General features: G+C 37.1%; 1 protein-coding gene across 1 annotated transcript; it reads right to left on the reverse strand.

The window, feature by feature from the left end:
* Window positions 1–4,432: 4,432 nt before the first annotated feature.
* Window positions 4,433–23,746, reverse strand: LOC139134894 (armadillo repeat-containing protein 10-like). Its single transcript, XM_070701977.1, has 5 exons — window positions 23,573–23,746; window positions 22,040–22,227; window positions 21,622–21,756; window positions 12,975–13,232; window positions 4,433–7,206 (listed from the first exon to the last, which is right to left on the reverse strand). Exons 1-5 carry the CDS (start codon window positions 23,718–23,720, stop codon window positions 6,931–6,933), a joined length of 1,005 nt encoding a protein of 334 aa, XP_070558078.1. The 5' UTR covers window positions 23,721–23,746; the 3' UTR covers window positions 4,433–6,930.
* Window positions 23,747–23,784: the final 38 nt, after the last annotated feature.

Here is a 23,784-nt window from a genome sequence, read left to right on the forward strand (position 1 = left end):
TATCAGAATCAGGTGACATGCTTGATGAAATACCCGGTGTACACAAAATAGAAAATAAATCTCCCACTTCAAAGGAAAAGCTTGACTACTCTTTAAAAAATCCGAGGTAAGTAAACATGATACGATTGCATTGAGATTCATAGCTGCCTGAATATAAAATCGTTACAACACTGTACAAAGAGGGAAGAATAAACGCTGTATTGGAGATTATATTATAGCTTTGTCAATACCAGTGGATTTTGTGACGTCATATCCATACATTATTACTGATAATGTATTCCATTATTCAGCATTGCGGCCCCACAGCGAGAAAGTTTTTTTTTGAAAACGAAAATAGGACTGCGCATTTAAAAGGAGGGGAAATATCGGATAAACCATGTAATACACAAAACTATAAATCTTGACAATGGTTCACAATATTGATAATAATGTCTTACTGTACGATTTATTACATTTTTGAGTCCTCACGCACGCACTTGCCGTCTGTCTGGCTGGCGCTCAGCATGCAGTCCCCGTCCGATACGCCGGTTGTATTACTACGTTTGTTTACAACATGGTTCGCTTCGTTGCCGTATACTGTAGGTGAAACAGAGCTCAGTACGTTTGCAAACTCCTTGACGATACTGGGTTTGACACATGGCATATTATGTATGTCAGTGGCCATGTAAACGATGCAAGCGTGAAAGGGCCGTGAAAGAGGCTACTCGAACCAGCCGTAAACAGGCCAACAACGGCAGCTTGCTGTCATCAACCTTAACCGGAAGTGTCTACGGAAATTAATACGGAGCCATTCAAAGTCTCGGTCCAAGGTCAGCTACTACCAACAATCATGACGACCGTAGACTCTCCGTTGATCTAACATCTCGGCCACCTGATTCTGATGCACTGACTGTAATCGGAGACAACTTTCATTCATCGTTTTTTTCTCCATGTCTGTGATTTTACCTTGCCTTGTTCTTGATATCGCGACGGTACCGAAACCCTCTAGTATGTTTGTCAACTGTACCTTTCAAGCACCCGTTTACGTCAAGTTCTGTCGTTCGCCGAAATAAAATAGCTCTTCTCAAGAAGCCATCGAAAATTAAATTTATAGACACAGTTATTATTGAAATATAAACATTTGAATAACAATGTTGAACTCTGTTGATATCGTTTGCAATGAATGCTGTACTACTAGCGACATAATAATGATCGTATTGATCAGCTGATACCATGGCATGCAGCTCGCTGATCATACTGATGTCGATGCGTGAACATAACGTTTTCTTCATCTCTGGCATTTCACCGTGTCGATTTTTTGAATGGCATGATATTTAAAGGTGATGTTTCAAGTTTGATATAGACGGTAGGGATGCAGTTACTTTTCATTTCCTTCGAAAATACATCGTTTTTCAATTCAAAATGAACCGTGAAAGTGCTGGTCATTTTTTGTGCTGAACGTGCGTGTTCAGTGCAGTGCACTGTGCAGTGTGGAGTGCATGTAATATGTACAGAGTCAGGGCCAATCATGCTGGACGACGCTCACTGGCTTCAAACTCAGTTAAAATTTCCTTTTTTTTTCGTTTTCTACAACTACAAATTCACTGGCATTGCCAAAACTATAAAATAATAGCAATAATGCACCCCCTCCCGGCCCATAATGGACTCAAGCAAACTTTGCACTCCATAATGTACTCGGCTTCGCCTCGTACATTATGTTGTGCAAAGTTTGCTTTCGTCCATTATGAGCCGGGAGGGGGTGCATTATTGCTTAAATTATTGTGATGATCTACTTGACATGTGCTATATTATATTGCCTAAAGACTTTTCCACTGAATTGTCTGGGCAACTACACAGGCAACACCTTGCCACCATTTTTGTCAGTTGCTGGCACTATGCTGCAGACAGTTTGACTGTCCATCACTTTGATAAATGATCAATTGAATGAACAAGGAACACTGAAACGCTACAGCTCAAGGAATTTTAATATTTTGCTTATTTCTTTGTTTTTTGACATTCAGTTCCCGTTGAAATACAGAAAAAAAAATCTTCAAAAGTTTTTGAACTATTGTTACTGTCTTGTAGTCTGTGCAAAGTTTAAAGTTCACCGCATTTCAAAGGTATATAAACTGCAACACTTCTCAGTTTCGTATTTCAAAGTCCTAAAACACAGATTGACAGTGAACATTTCTGTCAATTGGTGATCAGATTAAAACTTGTGTACATGAGTAAAAAAATCCATATTCTATTTGATAGGAAGTTTACCACATGAAGGTAAGGAGAAAATACACAAAATATTTCAAAGTACAGTAGACAGAGATAACCACCTTACAGGAGTAGTACAGGATATTACATTAGGTGAAACTAAATATGAGGTTTTGACATATTCAAATTATTTTTGTGTGTTATACACCAAAATACTACAAAATTCATATCTAAAGGTAAATACAGGTTGTTGGAAGTTAAAACCTGCATACAACATTACAGTCGAATACATTTCTATGACAAAGCAGTCTGCGATAAGACCAACCTAGTAACCAGTCTATTTGGCCATTTATTTGTGGTCTGTCTTTTTAGAGTCAACATCTAAAGCTGATCAAAAATGATGGCTGTTCCCTGTTACCTAAATCATTGAAAGTCTCTACCTGCATAAGTATTGGGTGATTTCACTCTACAGGTTAAGATACAAAAACCTGCCAGAGATTCCAAGTTTGTGTATTATGTCTATGCATACCTAGGTATTGCCAAACACAGAGATATGTAAAATACAGCCGATTTCATGTGACCTCGCCAATACAGTGTGCGGTATACTCATATTGTGTAGGAGGGAACCCATGATCTTTTTATCTAAAGGCAAACAACTGAAAGTCTAATAGGAGAAATTCTGTGACAATTACAAAATTAGGCCCGCAGAGGGTGCATTAGATATTAAAGCTGGACGCCCATTGTAACAAGAGGAGAACAACTTTAAAAATAAATGACAATGTTATGCACAGCTAAATTTACTCACATCAAGGTAAAGAATGTGAATAAATCTGAACAGATTTCATCCAGTCTGAGGGAACAGTTACACTTTATTTAGGCTGTGAGAAAACAAATACATCCTCTAAGAGAGGGAAGCACATTTCCAGTCTACCTGCCATGATTAGATTACAGAGACAGTATCTTTTCAAACAAATACATCCTCTCAGTGAGGGGAACACATTTCCAGTCTACCTGCCATGATTAGATTACAGAGACAGTATCTTTCAAACAAATACATCCACTCAGTGAGGGAAGCACATTTCCAGTCTACCTGCCATGATTAGATTACAGAGACAGTAGCTTTTCAAACAGATACATCCACTCAGTGAGGGAAGCACATTTCCAGTCTACCTGCCATGATTAGATTACAGAGACAGTATCTTTTCAAACAAATACATCAACTCAGTGAGGGGAGCACATTTCCAGTCTACCTGCCATGATTAGATTACAGAGACAGTAACTTTTCAAACAAATACGTCCACTCAGTGAGGGGAGCACATTTCCAGTCTACCTGCCATGATTAGATTACAGAGACAGTATCTTTTCAAACAGATACATCCACTCAGTGAGGGAAGCACATTTCCAGTCTACCTGCCATGATTAGATTACAGAGACAGTATCTTTTCAATGAGACTGTCTGTTGTTTGTGATGGATAACAATGTGTGACTACCTGACGTTGTATTGATGAGGTCAAATGAAATTGGCTGTAAATTCCTTGACGATTGAGAGTAAAGCCACATGACGTGACGACAGTTGGCATGTCAGACACATGTTACTTTTCTTTCTTATGTATGAATGAAATCTATTGGTAACACAACAACTTTTTCAAACAAAAAGCTTAAGGGATAGAAATGCTTTGGGTTGTAAGAATAAAATGCCAAATACCATATCTACAACAAACGTTACTCTGGTGTGCTTGAGAAAATGAAAATAATCTATTGTGTGAAAACCATAAGTTGTATTTACATTGTTTTGCCAAGTTAAGTGTCAAACACAAAGTAAAGTGCCATTGCTTCAAAGAGTTGTGCGTGGATCTGGACAAGGTAATTCACATACCACAAATGAAGACAAGAATTTACAAGAAAAGGCTTACACTAGTTGAGTATTACTTACAAAAGGTTAAAAAAAGACAAGAATGTGTATCAGTGAAAAAGAGGTATACCATAACGAAAGAAAAATCTATGATGCAACGTATCTGAAATATGATGTATACTGTATATAGAATATAAACGTCTTATCAATATAACATTTCTTCTTTAAAATTTGGCAGGATCAGCATGCTCTATACATTTTGGTGTTTGACACCAAATAAGGACTTATAAACAACTGCATTGGTAACCATAACTGCATCGGTAACTGACACGCCATGAGGGCTCTGGTTAATACTTTGTCTTTTCTACATGCTACATATAATAATTCTCTTTCTTTGATCAGAAAATCTTTGATCAGAATTTCATCTATATGTCTATGCATGCAATGTTGATACCAGTACCATATTCTCTTGGCTTTCATACAATACAGAAACTGAACGCTAGTATTATGTTGATATTAAAGTTCATATGGATACTGATAATACATTTCTGATGTATCTCGGGCAATACAATACTTTTCCTTTGACTGTTCATAAGTAGCAATATTTGTGTGTAGCACATTTTTCTGAAATAAAGCTTGATATACGAAATGTTCTAAACCTGACTTTCAAGCATTTTGAACAAACGCATTTGCACTTGGTATACACTGTGGATTTGATATCTGAGTAGCCGAGTAAGAAGTATCGCCAGAATTGCTTTGAAATGTTGCAGCAACTCTTGTCTTACTAATGTTTCATGAGCAAGCTAAATATCACATTTGTTTTACTGTACACACCAGCACAACTACAATGCATACCACATTAAATGCAATTTTAATTGCAATACTCTCTGGTATCAGAGATCAGACATGTAAAATCTTGTACTTATTACAGCACTCTTTGGTAATACTCTCAACACGTGCTTACCATAACACATTCTTCTGCTGGGTAAAGGACAAGAAACAGTCATTTTCAAACAATGAATTCACTGTCAAATGTTAATCCAGCATCTACATGATATGCATATTTTTCAAAGGCTATGAGATTGGGGGAAACTGAATTTTGAACACTGCCTCATAAATATTTTACTCTGAGATCTTTTCACAGTGTCAACTAACAAAATGTATTGAAAAACAATATGCATGATTCTGGTTGAAAGTTGAGCAAATATCAGATTCTTAGAAACCATACCTTTCCTTTTTTCTGAATGTTATTTAAACTTACAAGCCATTGCAGTCTGATGAAAAATAAGATGACAAGATGGTGATACTGTTGCCAACTCTTCACTTTTTTATTTCCTGTTGTAACCTCATGCTGGCAACACTGGCATTAAACAACCAGGTGACATGGTTTCTAAGTCTGAATAATCGGTAATCGGATTGAGGTTGTGAATGGGCTCTGAGTGAAAGGTTAGTTATTTGAAAACACATATTGCATTGTAAAAAGCTGCATTGAAGAATCAGAGTGAACAGTGAGAATGATGCATGACAAAATTTAGAGAATGTATCTTCTAGCATTCAGACTTGGTGCATATAAGATAACAGGCAGTACAATACTTTCTCATGATCTACATCAAAATAACATCAACAGTAAAGTATCGTACACATGGATGCACACATATTTCTGCACAGGCAGGCTGTAAACAAATACTATATAAAAAGTTAAGCATGTACTTTCTCAGTTTTTTTGGCAAGTTATTTCATTGAAAGATAACTGCTTCTTGTCCTTTGCCTTTGAGATCAGTGGGAGTATCACTAGTAATATTGCACAAAAATTTAAGAAAACTATGAACTAAGTACGGTTATGGATTTTTGATGTCTACAAAGTTCATAAAAAAGTGAACAAACAACAAATAGTCCATGTGTAAATGAATCGCTGATCAATCCTCACAGATTTGACCCTAGCTGAATACAGTCAAACATACACAGACACACTCTGATACATCAACTTCTCGGTTGGACCCTGATAAATTCAAACAAACTACAAACAAAGTACACTGTAGACTTATTCAGTGGTGGTTTAACAACACCGTACCGTCTCTTCTTTCCAAGGATGCATGCCTTTCTTTTCTTGGAAGAGAGTGTAAAATTACAAGAAACCATTAAAGTCAAAGAAGCAAAGTTTTACAAGTCAGAATGATTTCTTCGCATGGCTTTTGGCATAAAAATACTGTACTCTATCAGGATTTTGGAAGATCATTCTTGATTAGACGATTCATTCAACGCTGAGTTTTGGCTGTCACATTGCACGTACACATTGCACATCATTATATCTTCTCATCGCTAGTACATATCATAAATCAACATGTATATCTATTTTAAGCACACTTTGTTCAGTACACTTAAGATTCTGATGTTAATTATAATACTGATAACATTTTAAAGAAACAATAATATAACACTTGGAATGGTTTTACATTAACAGCCTTTTCCTACCAGACAGTAATAACTGTATCACTTCCCCATCAGCCAAGTCAGTAAAAAGCGGTATTGAGCCAAAACATGACGTATTTCCACCCACTTGGCTTGGTATGTTATAGCATCTTTTGTCCAAAAAAAGTCACTTTACAGTATTATGTTTTCAACAGCCTTCAAATGTACAGTATTATGTTAAAATACATCATATGGAATACGTTGTGTTTCATTAATTTTAACCATCTTGACCTGGTGGTGAAATATGGACTTGGCAGGAAAAGGTTAACAGACACATCACATCAATAACTGCCATAGTATCAACATGGGCTTTGGTCAGATGAACAATTTTGCAAATTATGTACCATAGAATCACTATATTACCATGTGTTGTGAGTACACTGATTGCACCTACAGGCTACACCTGCTGATTTCACCAAAAACACTCACGTCAAATTTACACTGACTTTAGCGGCCAAGTTGCTGATTTCAGCATCCCTGTGACTCTTCAGATATGTCAACTCCGACAAGAGTTCCTCCGTGTTCTTGCCGTACATCACACTACCAAAGGTGGATTCCTTGGAGCCTTCTTGTAGGAACTGCTTTCGAGAAATCTTACGCATGTTCTTCGTGGTGGCCAGGTTGGACAGAAATGTCAGCAGTCGGAGCAGGATGTCGATGTCCTCTGACGACAGCAGCTGTATAATGCCAGATTTGTCAACCTGTCATCGAAAAGAAAAATGTATTAGTCAAACCAATAAAACAATTCTGAAATATAATCTGCCAATAAATGTACAAACCCATTTTGCGAAAGTCAAAAATAAAATTGTCAAAATTTTAAGATAAACATTTAAGTTACATCATTTATTATGAAGTTTTTGACAACAACAATGCTGATACAGAAAGGCATGAACTTTGTGTAAGTTCAAGTATATGTGTGAGTTCAAGTAAACGTGATGGTGCTATGAGGATGTAAAAACAATTGTGTATAGAAAAGTTATGAACATCATCAAACAGGATAATGGGTTACAATACAGCTATGAAGTTTGTTTAAAAAAGGCACCTTCACCTTGCGGAACATCGGACGCTGCTGCTAGAAATTCTGACAAGCGTTGCATGCATGGCTGTTGTTGAAGCTTGTAGTCTAAGTCGTTGATGTCTTTTCTGGTGTTCATTGACACATTTGCAATCGCCTATAAAGATTTATTTTTTTGTTTCTTGCATATGCAATTTCCAAAGGAAAGTAATTAGAATATTCCAATATTTCTTGAGAGAACAATGATGTCATTTCCCAAAAGCCCTATTGTGATTACATTACAAAAATGTGTTCACCTTTTAAGGAGGAAGTTTGGACAATTTACTTGATCAGATGACGTAAAGAACTTTGAATTTCTGTGTGATATGTCGTGCAATTACAGACTGAAGTAAACTTTAGAGCATAGAATTGTAAACACATTTTTTTTTGAATAACAACTGTAATAAGGTCAATGTCATTTGGTGACATGAATACAAGTTACCATGGTAACATGTAGGGTTTGTATCCATTGATAAGTATTGTCTGATCATGATGAATGTTTTGTCAGTTGTCTGGTTTTTAATTTAGAAAATTTTAATTTGAAAGATTGGTTGAAGTCATCGGTCTGTAAGTACATCTTACCATCAAAAATGATTGAAACAATACTGAAAGTATGAATTTAACAATAAGGATGATAGTTGGTCGATTGCTCGATAGATATCACTTGAATTTACGTGAGAGGTTACGGTCACATTTTTGTGAAAAAATTCTTCACAATTTCACGGCTGTTGGAAACCACAAAATGATTGCATACATTAAAATAAAACCTCGAAATGGAACTTGATGATTGTATCATCAGTATCATTATTGCAGGATTTTCACAACAGTCAACAATACCAGCGCTACTTATTGTGAACTTGAAACTTTAAACACTTCTTGTAGTTCCAGTCTAGGATTTTTCCTCTGTTACAATATACAAAACCTACCCTTTTAATAATGGGCTCTGGTTTTTCGTTACGGCCATGAGATTGCTTATTTGAGTGTGAAGATTCAAGCTGAGAAAAATTATATCTCTCACATCCACTTATCCACATCACTATAATTCCCTCCCCCCCCCCCACCCCCCCTCCCTCTTTGGTTATAAATGCCCATGGTGTTATTGCCTAGATTAACATTGTACCTAATTATGGCATATGATCCATCAAGTAAATATAATAGTGACAAGAATTTCATATCATGCAAATTCATTGCTAATTCATTTCTGATGTCCTCTTATATGATTGTATTAATGCAATGCAGGCAACCAAGGTAGCATGACCTGAAGTGCAATGAGTACTGCCCTTTACAAACTCATTGGTAGATTTGGGTTAAATAAACATCACGAGAGAGAATGTTCAATCCCAGACTACTTTATTTCTGATTACCATACACAACAGCTTGCCTTGCATGTAGCAATTATGATGGCATGACATTTAATCAGCTCTGCTGATGTTTACTGCAGAAAGGAATTATGAGTTACAATTCATGACATCGGCCTGTTGGAGCATGTAACAATAAACATGGTAGAAACAGAAATTCTCTGCCGACTCATACATGTTACTGTTTGACAAAAGAGTGATAGAATGTTACTCTGAATATGAATCTATCTGTGGCTTTGACTACATTCATACCAAAATTAAATTCTACTCAAATGCTTTACCAGATGAGCATAGCTCTCTCAATCAACATCCAACACCAAAGTAGAATTCAAAGGGGTCATGCTACATCACCAGACATTGCAGCTGTACTTTTCTGCACAATTTCAGTTGATATGAACATTCATGAAACAGTCATGTGTCCTGTAAAACACCTTGATTAAGGATAGGAATAAGCCTGTACCACCTGGCAGTGTTTACAGAAAAGACCAGACTGTGTGATGTTTTCCATGAGTACAAACAAAGTACATACACTGATGTCATAGATTCCACAGTGAAATACAGGATTGCATGCCATCGGATTTGATGAAAATCTGAATCTGAAGCTATCTTTTTGACCACATGCACAGTGGTAGATTAGATCAATGAGTTAGAATACTATGAATACTATGAAAGTATTAACAATTCACGCCAATACAAAAACTGTAAAAATGTAAAATTACATCAGAGGGAAAATGTGGACACCAGTAGAGTGTACTGAGTCAGTTGCAAAATCAGTGAAATTAAATCCCAGAGAAAATGACTCGGAAACAGAAATACTGAAATCAAATGTGGAAATGAAAGATTTTGAGAGGATTTTACTATCAGTGGTATCTAATGCTTTTAATCACCTTTCACTACTTTCAGAAACAACTGCCATCTTCAAGTTGTATGCAAGTGAAACGTTATGAATACAATTACCTCACATAAAGTATGAATAATAAAATTGAATTTGTTGAATTCATTGATTTTAATCATTAAATTACCACGTTCCATACATGTATCTGTCCATGAAATTCAGTTCGCTGAAAGGTTTTTGATTCAGAAGTATTTCATCGACATGTGATCTGATCTGAACTGATGTTTTGATATTTTGACCCTAACATGTTCATTTACAGACGATAAAATTAAGTTTTCACACTTTCCTGTATTGCAATTCAAAGACCATTGGAGTGAAAAAAAAAATTGAATTTTGGGAGACTTTAGTGTGTGCTCAAACAGAAATACATCTATATATAAACAAATTTTCATCAACACAATACTTTTTGGGATTTTACTATGACATAGTATTATGTGTTTGAGGTACATGCAAGGCCCTCACACATTAGTGTGACAAACATCAATTTATTGAACAGAATAGCAGAGTTGCCCGGCACTCAGTGTACTGTGCAATTTGTAATCCTACACTCTAACCTTTCTAAACACCACACACTGATGCCTTGAGCCATTCAGCACAAATCCTGCTTCTTTGGATAGAATTTCACTGCATACATGTACCTACTTGCAGCTTGGCTAGTTACATGTAAATTTCATTGACCAACAGAAGTATTTGTAAAGTGTGCCTCCTTAAAAAAATATCAGGTTTTCCTAGGGGACCTGCCGATATATTGTGAAGGAAATACCACATACAGTACCCGGTAGCTCATCTCCAAACAATAAAATTTTACACAAAACAAACAGTCTTCAACAAACTTTGTTTGAATATTTCGAACTTCGGTGACTATAAATGCAAAAATTCTATGAACTGGTTTACTGGACGGAATCAATAGATCATCCAAAATGGGATTGTTATTTTTGACATATTAATAACAATTTATGAATTGACGTACCACAAAAGTTCTCTAAAGTTGGCATTTGTGGACAAATACTACTTGACAACTAATGCTAATTGTTTGCTTTTGAGGTCATTTGGAGGTAAAATATTCAAATTATGCGCTTAAAGGTCACTTCGTGCAAGTAAATATAAGAGACATAACTACATGTATATGTAACGTACAATCAGAAAGACATCATTTGATGCTACACCCGTACCTTTTTTGACAAAGTTTTATGTCACATGTGAGAGAGAGATTTACTGTAGATAATGGTATATACACAGTGAGGGCTAATAAAGATATCCAACGTTTAAAAGATCTGTAATCTTGATGAACTACATCTAACATACAGATCAGTTGCAGCAATTTTCATTCCTTGATGTCACAAACCAACTATGTGCACTAAAGGTATGGTCTTGTCATGCCCACGAATAAAACCCGGAAAAAAATAGTTGGTTTCCTCCCAGGATGACAAGAAGATGCCTGATAACCTTGACCTTTTACTATCTAGGTGTGTGACATTGACACATCCCTTGCATTGCTGTACCGTAAACCTTTATCAATTTGAAGATGTTAACATCAGGTTAAAAAAAACTTGACAAAGGGTGTGGCAGAACTGCACTATATAAGAAAGAGCAAAGTCTGAGTGTCTCTGCTTTGCTACTTAATATACTTCATGTGGAAGGAAATTTATAGCTTCTTGATGATATATGAATATACTAGGGCTGATATACTTACACAAGGGGGCAGTACTGGGACTCGCACAAGAATATGTACTACACAGTACAGATACTTAATACGCTGACTATCACAGTTCATCTAAAATGAAAGAGAGTGACTGCAATTCGCTTTTTCCTTTTTTAGATGCCCTTGATTCATAGAAGAGTTACTTTTTAGTTGGACATTTCATCTTCCTTCCAACAGGTATAATTGGAGACCAGCTGTAGGCACAGTACAGAGACTCTAGCCATGCTTAGTATAAACCTAGCTTTCCACATTCTCACTCCAAACAAATTAATTTTTTGCTTTGGGGTTTTTCAACTCCCATTTGAAAATCTTACTCCCATTTGAAAATCTTGCAAAATCTTACATGCATAATGGGTATGAATTCTTCAACATATTCTTGTTCAAGTAATGGTCTGTTTTTGTTTTGGCATCATTTTTTAAAAATTTATCATCTTGGAAATGATCTCCAGCTGAAATGAATGCTGTTGTAGAACACATTTATGCATATATCTCTACATATATGCAACTTGACCTTTATGACCCGGACCACAGAGATTTGACTACGTGAGAAGCAAGGTGCGTGTTCATCTGTCACATGACTTGTGATATGGACGCAAAATCAATGCGAGGTATTGACATCTAGTGATTTGTCAGTCTTGTGACCCTTATACGGACTGGTAGCAAAGGTTAGAGGTCTGATAAAATCATTGCTGAAAATTTCTTTCGTCCGAACAGTGAAAAAAGTCCATGTAGAAGGCAGTTATCTTTCTGACCTGTACTTCATGTTGATTAGTGTCACAGGTTTACAATGTAAATTCTGTGCCATCCACCTTTCAGGGTGAGAGTCATACAATAATTGCTCAGCTCTTTGGGGAGGAGACTTTGTTTCAGTGCAATTTGTGTCAACTAGTCTGTACATCATCAGACGTTGCTGTCAGAGGATTTCATGTTTATACTCTTCCCTGTTGAGTTCATATAAATTGTCAGCTTTGTCAATTTACGCTGTTTTAGGGATTTTTGGATTTGAAATTTCTTTCACTTTCTTTTTCGAAATCATGAAGGTTAGCTCTCAATGTTCTCACAGAATTGTCACGTTTTGCATTCCTCTCTGACTGATTTACAACAAATGTGTGACCATGTCTTCCCAATCAAGTGTTTGACAGAAAATCTATCATTAATGTAGTCAAAGAAATATCTTGGCTTTCTTACAGAAAAAAGTCAACCGTACCTGTCAAGAGGCATGTAATAAAAATATTTTACCTGAATAAATTGGTTTATGAGACCTCATGGCAAGAGAACATTTATTCTCAAGATGCCGTGTACATGATCTATTGACCATTGCTCTGTTTTCAAATAATTTTACATAAAATGCCTATTCTGTGGAATTACACAAGTGATTGGCGATAAGGTAAATGTTTGCCACCATAAAGATAACTGTCTGTGCTCAGAGAAGGAAGAATGACAGAAGACGGGCTTTTTACCTTTAAGGTGATAATCTGCATAAATAGGTCAGGGTTACATGAAAAATTAACCAGAGCTTTCAGACTTTGTAGTTGAAGGTCTTTTCTGACATCAGGGTTCAAATATTTGATCAGCCTTGGTAGCGCTGGCAACAAACTCTCATGCCACTCAGTTGACACTGATAAATTTGTCAGTAACCGTAACAACGAGAGCTGTAAGCTGTCGCTGTTCTCGCCTTGGTTAAGCTGTTTTACAACCACTGTACTGCATTGCAAATCCTGTGAAAAGAGATTGAAACACACATGATTAAAGTCTGATGACTCACACTGCTATGATGAATATGTATATTACAATGTACTTTCAAAGAGTCATAATTCCATTATTCAACACGATATACTGTGAGTGACACAGGACATACAATGATATGAGCCATTTTACACATCGATGGTATCCTCTTGCAAAGTTTCTGAAATAGTTTTTATTGACCATGTACTCGGCTATCTGTCTGAGGGTCACTAAAGTCTAACAGTAAATACTGAATTTCCATTGAGAAAAGAGGAGTTTCTTGTTTTGGCAAAATGGAAAGACAATACTATTTTACAATCTAATAAACAAGGAGTAATAGTTTGATATTTTTTGGTGTCTTTTGGTTGAAAGTATTGCTGTACTACCGTTGTCTATAGAATTAACTCTGCTTAGATGGCTTGTACGGCTATGATAAGTTTTTTTGGTATTAACCTGTTGTTACGTGCAGAGAAAACGAACAAAAGGGTGAACTCAGTAGTTAACGTTTAAACAAAATTTATTACGAAAATAAAACTTATTGCTAAGTCAGGGATAGAGTACAAGCTTTAAAAGTGTACAGACTACTTATCTCAGCTGGGACGGCAAAGCTCCAGTCTCAGAGTTGTAACAGTCAGTCGGATGAATGAACAGTCCTTTGGCTTGCAGGCTTGAAGCTGCACAAAGTCCACAGTATAAATCCAGCGTTGACAGTGAAGGTCTTGAAAAGTCTTGAGAATGACTACTGCTGGAGTTAGTAACACACAAGAGACACGATCCCAAAAGTCTGACTGGAAGCTGAGCACGTCCCTTTTATAAAGGCATATAAGAACAATCTAGAACTTTTATTGACATGCTAATTACTGTTCTAAAATTATCTCCCTTACACAACTAATCAACTTTCCAGAACATTCCAAACATGACTAATTGAATTCAAGGTTGTGAGGTCATCAAGGCAGTGACCTTGAGAATGTTCTAGACTAATTGAACTCAGGTCATGATGAGTGTGGGGGAAATGACCTACATAACACACCCCCTCTTCAAAAAAAGAAATTTTTCAAAGAAAAATCTTTCTTTTACAAATGTAACCTTGAAAAGGATTTAAGTACTCAAATTTTGTTTTACTCTAAAGTAAAATTTCTTGAAAGTGAACAACAATAAAATTTCTTGAAAGTGAACAACAATAAACTCTAAATACGAGAGAGACAGTCTGCAATTAAATTGTCTCTGCCTTTGATATGTCTAATGTCAAGATTAAACTCCTGTAACATTAAACTCCATCTTAGCAATCTCTGATTTTTGCCTTTAAATTTCTGCAGAAAAACAAGAGGGTTGTGATCAATATAAACCACTATTGGCTGATTTGAAGAAGTAACATAAACTTCAAAATGCTGTAAAGCTAATATCAAAGATAAACACTCTTTTTCAATTGTAGAGTAGTTTCTCTGGGGTTTGTTAAATTTGCGTGAAAAATAGCAAACAGGATGATCTACACCATGACTATCCTCTTGCAATAAAACAGCACCAGCAGCCGTATCACTAGCATCTACAGCTAATTTGATGGCAAAGTGAATCTGGTGCAGACAACACTGGGGCACTTTGCAGTATGGCTTTAAGTGTATCAAATGCCTGTTGGCATTGCTCTGACCAAACAAACTTTACTTTCTTTTTAAGTAAGTTAGTCAAAGGCTCAGTAATTGTGGAGAAATTTGGACAGAATTTTCTGTAGTAACCAGCCATACCGAGAAAGCGCATCAGTTGTCGTTTGCAGTTTGGTATGGGAAAACTTGAAATGGCACTGATTTTGGCATCAACAGGTTTTACCTCACCCTGTCCTACAGTATGTCCGAGGTAAGTTACCCTAGCCCAACCAAACTCAGATTTGGCAAGGTTGACAGTCAACATTGCTTTGCTCAGTCTCTCAAAGAACTTCCGCATGAGCTTGATGTGTTCCTCCCAGGTGTCACTATACAGGACGACGTCGTCAACGTAAGCTGCACATCCGTCTAGCCCGGATATGACGTCGTTGATCATCCGTTGGAACGTTGCCGGAGAGTTCTTCATTCCGAATGGCATCACCTTGTACTGGAACAATCCGTCTGGTGTAACAAAGGCGGATATTTCACGAGCACGATCCGTCAGAGGGACTTGCCAAAATCCCTTCAGTAGGTCAAATTTCGTCACATACTTGGCTTTTCCCACTCGGTCGATGCAGTCATCAATCCTCGGGATTGGGAAAGTGTCTGTCTTTGTTAAAGCGTTGACCTTCCTAAAGTCCGTGCACATACGATAACTGTGGTCTGATTTGGGAACAAGTATGCACGGCGAACTCCAGTTACTTTTACTGGGTTCAATAAAGTCATTGTCCAGCAGGTATTTGACTTCTTCCTGGAGATATTTCGCTTTTGTTGGATTCAGTCTGTATGGATGTTGTTTTACAGGCTTACTGTCCCCAACATCAACGTCGTGATAGATGACGTTCGTCCTCGTTGGAACATCTTGAAACAGGTGTTTATATTCGTGGAGCAGTTCTTTCACCTGTTGTTGTTGTCCTGGCTGGAGGTGTGCCAACTTTGTAGACTCCAGCTTCTCCAGGATTTCTGAGTTCTGAAGCTTGACCGAGCCCAGCTTTGAGTTTAGAGTATTTTCACTCAAGTCAGTTTCAGTATCACTATCTTCATAATGGCTTGAACTGACTGCACTGACAGGCTGAGTTATAGTAGGATTATCCCTATCCAAATATGGCTTAAGCATATTTATGTGACATAGCTGTTTTTGTTTTCGCCTGTCAGGTGTTATTATGATGTAATTTAAATCACTCAATTTCTTATCAATTAGGTATGGCCCAAAGTAACGAGCATGGAGTGGTTTGCCAGGAATTGGAAGTAGAACAAGAACTTTTTGACCTGGTTCAAACTTCCGTTTTGAGGTGTTTTTATCATATTTGGTTTTCATTGACTGCTGAGATGACTCAAGATTTTCTCTGGCTAATTCACATGCTTTAGAGAGCTTTGTACGAAAATCTGAGACATATTGCAAAATATTCAGACAATCATCATCGTCTGATAGGAATTTCTCTTTAACGAGCTTAAGTGGGCCACGGACTGTGTGTCCAAATACAAGCTCAAATGGGCTAAAACCAAGAGACTCTTGAATTGACTCTCTAACAGCAAAGAGCAGAAAATGAATTCCTTCATCCCACTGCTTCTCTGTGTCAAAACAGTAGGTCCTAATCATGTTTTTCAAAGTTTGATGAAATCGCTCAAGAGCACCCTGACTTTCTGGATGATAGGCGGATGACCTATACTGTTTAATGCCTAGCTGATCCATTACTTGTTGAAAAATTCCAGACATAAAGTTGGAGCCTTGATCGGACTGGACACATTTAGGGAGGCCGAATAAAGTGAAAAATTTGACTAAAGCTCTCACTATAGTCTTTGTCTTTATATTTCTCAGTGGTATGGCTTCTGGGAACCGGGTTGATGTACACATAATTGTCACATGTACTCATTTCCTGATCTTGTTTTTGGTAGGGGCCCAACACAGTCTATTAGTATCCTACTAAATGGTTCTTGAAATGCAGGAATTGGCTGTAAAGGGGCCTTTGGAATAGTCTGATTTGGCTTTCCTACCATTTGACATGTGTGACAAGTTTTACAGAAATGTGCTACATCCTGCCTGAGATTAGCCAATAAAAGTGACTGAGAATTTTATGATAAGTTTTCCTGACTCCTAAGTGACCAGCCCAGGGGGTTTCATGGGCCAGGCGCAATATTTCAGCACGATAGGGCTTTGGAACCACAATTTGATGTTTTATAGCCCAATCGTCATCAACCAAAACATCTGGAGGTCTCCATTTACGCATGAGAATACCAGATTTTGTATAATAGGAAACAGAGCTATCTGAAGTTTTACCTTCATCATCTACCCTGTCAAACAAAGACAAAATATCTGGGTCTTTGTGTTGTTCTGCAATGAGATTTGATCTAGAAAATGTCTGACTTTGGTCAGCAGAAGTTTTACTGGAAGTTTCAAATCCACGAGGGATAACGGAATGATCCGTGTCAAACACCTGACTGAGAAAGGTGTCATTTAAGTCAACATCTGTGACATTATTTTTGAGAGTATTTTGATTCTCGGAAGTTTTCTTTGACATGGCTCGAGTAATGGCACATGAAGGAAATAAATCGGGTATCTCTTGTTCAATTGGCTCTGGATCCTGATCTAAACTAGGATTATCAGTCACAAGTGGATTAGTGATGACCTTGTCCCCAGCAAGGTCGTTTCCAAGAAGAAGGTGAATCCCTTCGAAAGGCAAAAAAGGCCTAATACCTAAAGCCACAGGTCCAGAAACAAAGTCCGAAGACAAATAGACATTATGGAGAGGAACAGGAATGTAGTCATTACAATCTACCCCCTTAATAAGAACTTTAGAACCTGAAAATGACTTTTCAGAAAACGGCAGGGTATCTGCCAACAAAAGAGACTGGGAAGCCCGGTATCTCTTAAAATTTTGACAGGGGTAGCGGAAGAGAAATCACTAGAAAGTGATATAAAACCATTATGAATAAATGGCTCGAAAATACCCATAATGCTATCTTGAGAAGAATTGACCTTGACCTCATTAATTGGGGATGAGAGGGATTTAACCTCAGAAAATGTGTTGCACACATTATTAGACTCTAATCGAGTTGATGAAGAAATAAAGCCGGTGGGCTTAGATCCACTTTGACTACTTTGACCTTCACGTTTTCTTTTCAATTTGAAACAATCTGACATTAAATGGCCGTCTTTCTTACAATAATTACAAGAAAGTGTACCGAACTGTTTGTCAGAAGGAGATTGAGACTTGGGATTTGATGATGTGGAAGTGTTACTTGAATTTTGTGAACTGTTGTCATTTGATTTTCTACTGTCCTTTGAGAAATTCTTGGATGAAAAGGAGGAGTTAAATTTACCTGCATTGTTTCTGTATGAAAAGGACTGGGATGGTTTGCTGAGAAATGAAGATTTGTGGGTCAATGAATAATCATCGGCCAAACGTGCAGCAACCTCTAATGTATCTGCCTTTTGTTCATTGATAAACGTCTTGATGTCACTCCGAATGCACCTTTTAAATTCCTCAATCAAAACAAGTTGTCGTAATTTGTCATAATTCTGACTGACCTTTTCAGAAGAACACCAACGATCAAACAGTTGTTCTTTTGTTCGAGCAAATTCAACATAAGTTTGATCTTTCACCTTCTCACAATCCCTAAATTTCTGACGGTAAGCTTCAGGCACCAACTCATAGCCCTTGAGAATTAATTCCTTCACAGAATCATAATCTGAAGCCTGCTCTACTGACAACTGAATGTAAATTTCTCTGCTTTACCCACCAAAGCACTCTGCAAAAGCATAGACCAGGACTCCTTAGGCCAATTCAGACTCTGAGCAATTTTCTCAAAATGGAGGAAATATTTATCAACATCCTTTTCTTGGAAAGGGGGAACTAACCTGAAATGCTTAGTGATGTCAAACTTGTCTGAAGGGAAGAATTTTCCTGACTGTCCAAGCTCTAAACGTCTCATTTCTAACTGTAGTCGATGTTCTTCCAATTCTCTCTCCTTTTCTCTCTGTCTTTCTTCCATTTGTAATTCTTTGTCTTTCATTTGTAATTTTTCCTTTTCTAATTCCAATTTCTTAAGCTCCAAATCTGCCTGTATTTCTAATTCTAATTTTTGAGTTCGAAGGAAGACTCAGGCTCATAATCTTTTAAGGCAGACTCTTCAAAATGGCCAGAATTAACTAAATGTTTTGCAATCTTGAACTGAATTTCTCGCTTGCGCATAGATCTTTTGACATCTACTTTAAGGAAATTTGCCAGTGCTATGAGGTTGTCTTTTCTGAGGGAATTAAATGTGTCCTGATCAAGGTCATCCATAAATTCGTCTGGCTTGAATTCCGCCATGATTGAATTTCGCTGAGTTCACAGTATACAGTAGTTTTGAAAAGGCTGTCAAAATGTTGTCAAACGGCTCAAAATATTCGTATCCCGGACAAGCCCCCAATTTGTTACGTGCAGAGAAAACGAACAAAAGGGTGAACTCAGTAGTTAACGTTTAAACAAAATTTATTACGAAAATAAAACTTATTGCTAAGTCAGGGATAGAGTACAAGCTTAAAAGTGTACAGACTACTTATCTCAGCTGGGACGGCAAAGCTCCAGTCTCAGAGTTGTAACAGTCAGTCGGATGAATGAACAGTCCTTGGCTTGCAGGCTTGAAGCTGCACAAAGTCCACAGTATAAATCCAGCGTTGACAGTGAAGGTCTTGAAAAGTCTTGAGAATGACTACTGCTGGAGTTTAGTAACACACAAGAGACACGATCCCAAAGTCTGACTGGAAGCTGAGCACGTCCCTTTTATAAAGGCATATAAGAACAATCTAGAACTTTTATTGACATGCTAATTACTGTTCTAAAATTATCTCCCTTACACAACTAATCAACTTTCCAGAACATTCCAAACATGACTAATTGAATTCAAGGTTGTGAGGTCATCAAGGGCAGTGACCTTGAGAATGTTCTAGACTAATTGAACTCAGGTCATGATGAGTGTGGGGGAAATGACCTACATAACACTGTACATCCCAATTCCCTGTAAACAGGTCCACAATCACAATTGATAACAATGGATTTAGGCCAAACCATGGTGGTAAAAGATTAACCTCACTTTCTGACATGCCATTGGTTTAATTTGAAGCTCGATTATCTGTAACTTTTAATGCATTTTCCAGTATTTTTGTTCTGTTTCTGAAATTTGTGAAAGGTTACACATTTCCGGTTGGTGAATTTAAAATATTCTTTCACATGGATGCTTGACAACATCCAATGAAATTCATCTGCTTGTTTTTTTTGAAACTTGTGTTTTCAACTTGTACAACAAACTTGAGTAAAGTACATGTTGCAAACCCAGCATTCATTGATAAGTAACAGTACATGTATATTCCAGTATTACAGATCTAACTGGGAATATTCCTAGTTTCAGTCTGGATAATCATAGCAACACTGTATATTGTGAGTTTCACTCACATATGTTCATTACTTCTCAGACTGAAGTACCTCTTATAATGTACTAGTGCGAAACAAAGTGATGAAATGAATGATTTATGAGAAAACTTGCCCAACAGTTTAAACAAGTGGTACAATGACATTTTATTAACAAATTTTATTTGTTTACACATTAAACAAATTTCCAACATTTTGATGAAATTATCATGTACGCAATATAATATACAAATACTCTACACGCTACTTACAGGAAATGTTCAGATGCTCTACGTTAAAAAACAAGATGCAATCCAGATGCGTGAAAATTGAGTTGGTGTCCCATGATCAGCAAGTATGAACAAACTTACTTCTGGTTTGGATTCCTTGAAACACCCTCAGTCAACAAGGTTTGTTTGGGGTAAGCGACAATTACCAACTTATAACCATATAAGGGAACACATCTCAATGTAAATATATAGACTGTGTTGAGTGAATTCAAACCGATGGCCAACCTTATGATTTTCATGAAATGATGTGATTGCTACATGGAGCAAGCTATCTTTCAGAATACACATGAAGACATCCCTCAATAAAAGTTGGTACAAACCAAAGAATTTTCTGACAGAAAGAGTAAACATGAGGAAATAACTTTGGCAGCAGGTACTGCTCTTAAACCTCAGAGCCACCCTTTATCTCAACACATGTAGAGGAAATTAATGTTTGCCAACATGTGATGCCTGTTTCATATGGTCAACATATTTCCTTCTTGAGTGCACACAGGCACACTTATATTCTATGACACATGCATTTTGCTCTGAGAACGTCATCGGTATAAAATTTTCTTGTCAGTGATGAGATAGGATATATGACCTGGAAAGTTGGTTTTTCAGAACTGTTTGATTCAATACATAATTTAATGACACATTTTTTCTTTACCATAGTCATGCTGAGCTACTGAAACTTTGGTAATTAGTTTGCAATTTTATCTGTAAATTTTGAACTTGGCTTTCCATTTTGTTCTCAATACAAAATAAAGGACTAATTTAACAACTTGTGCACAGCAAAATGATGCATTTTTCATTGTAGACAACAATTAGTACAAGTCTTACTTTGAAAAAAAATTTGGTTTTTGAGACAATGTGATGAATACTCTGGCATAGAGGCTGTTACCAAGACTTATCTGTCATATTCTGTAAGTTTCTGCAACGCCATGAAATTACAAGCAATGAACAATATACAAACTATATCGTAGTTTGAAGTATCATGAATGCAGACCTGTTACAGAAATTTACCTGTTATATGAACACCAAAAATAAGCACTATATGTTTAATACGTTACAGAAGTAAATTAATACCTGCAAAGCTATCTGGTTTTTGTGGTTGACTGCTACATTGGACAAGGCGTTAGCTGCACTCTCTTGTACATCTTTGGATTTGGATTCCAACAGGAAAAGGAGAAGAGGTAGGCCTCCAGCATCACGAATCAAATCCTACAAACAACATAGACAACGAAGAAAATCAAAGTGTTTTCACATTGCCTCACGCCTTATAGAAATGTGTTAATGGACACAAGAGGGCGCTAATCAGTTGCAGAGTCTCTTGCAAATTGGTGATTCATCATTCAAGTAAAAGGGTGGTTGATTGATCAGAATTGTGTATTTTCTCTTAATGAAATTTGACTTTAACCTTTAAAATGTAAAAACTATTGAAAATTCACACACAGCACATGGAGCCAATGATTTTCAATACATGGTAGGTGATATCTGATATTACCTGATTAGTAGTAAAAGCTGCACCATTGGCTATTGTCGTCAGTACTCTCTTCAATTGTTCATTGTCTTGAGTAGCAAGCATACCAACCAAGACTACAGCTTCTTCACTGGACAGAAGACCCACTACTGATGGTACTCTCTTAAGAGTTTTTTGAGGAGATGCTGGCGCCAACTTAGACCGCTCTTTCTCTGCAAAACAAATACAGTTTTATTTTTCTGGGAAAAAATCTTCTACGTAATTTGATAAATTACGAATTATAGTCTTTCTTTTCAGATTAAAAAGCATTATCCAGTCAGTAAATTTCTATCTACCTGTTTCATCATGTAGTGCCAGTAAGAATCTTTTTAGTGTTGTTTTCAAAAATCATACTTCTTCTTAGAACATGCTGGATCCAATGGGGCCAACTATCAAAATTTCATAATAACTACCATGTTTGGGTAAGAAAGATCTTGAAACATACAAAGTTGGCTCTTTCAGGTAAGTCATACCTAAACTACATGCTTGTACTATTTCAAAGCCTTTTAAATACTTGAAACCAGTTGCTCAGTGATACCTGTACAAGTCTAGTATCAAAGAATATTTTACATGTAATGCCTCACCAAGCCTTCCTCTCCAGTTCCTAGATCTACCACTCTCCTCTTGGGTGGTAGGTACATTTTACATTAACATGTGTACATGACACAGGATAAATTTTCCCCACATTTTTCCATGTTTGTAGAATGGTAATATTGTGCAAAATGTCTACTTCACATATGTAGCTATGGGCAGTCTACCACTCTAAGGTGAAACGAACTCTACTACACGACAAAGGGAAGGAATTTTTTTTGTCTGTGACTACATTGTACATGCAGGTGCAAAGTAGAGGAACGATATCATTTCCTACCCAACCACTCTAAAATTGGATGGCAACTCAAAAGTCAAACGGTGAACTCTTTGAACTCTGACCCCCTGGTACCTGTGAAATTCTGATGAGATTTTCATCATAGAGGGTGCCGTACCTAATACTACCACAAAACCTTTTCAAGGTCATATTCGATGTATTCCCCCTCTACCATGTCTACTGGAGTATCCAAACAGGGTCCTGAAATGTGCCTGCAGCTATCTCTATGACCAAGCTGCATGCTTTGCGTGTGTGATGCACTAAGCAAATTCCTAGTATGGTATGAAACAAACAATCATGAATCAATAAAAACATACGACCAAAGTTTTCAACCGCTGGTACCTGAGAAACATATTAAAATCGCACTTTCAACGACCTCATGAGGTGGAGAATTTCCTGAGTTTTCAAAAAGACACGCCCATCTATGATAACATGGATGGGTGTGTCTTTTTGTTATATATCATGCTATAATTTTGAAGATATAAACAATATTTTTGGGACGTTCAGTCCGCTCATTAGGCTTTGCCTTCCGGTCCGAAACTCTGGTCTAAAGCTCGAGCACGTCGCCTCCACAACATCGTAAATTATGGACTTACTGCTGGTAAAAACACGGTCACTCCACCTGGAAAACGTTTGATCATGACGTTACCTACCCTGTTTATCATCGTTGTCTTGAGAACTTTGGTTAGTCTCAATTTTGAGCTTCCTATTCTTAGAACTGAACAAGTAGTACGCAAACCCCGCAAACCCAAAAATAATGACAGACGCACACACAGCTGCCAATCTTGCAGAAGCTGCCATGTTGCGATCTTTGGTACGAAAAGGGTTATGATTACAGCTCCCATCCGAAATGGCAGGCCCGCCA

This window comes from Ptychodera flava, chromosome 6, assembly GCF_041260155.1.
Source record: "Ptychodera flava strain L36383 chromosome 6, AS_Pfla_20210202, whole genome shotgun sequence".
Classification (NCBI taxonomy): Eukaryota; Metazoa; Hemichordata; class Enteropneusta; family Ptychoderidae; genus Ptychodera; species Ptychodera flava.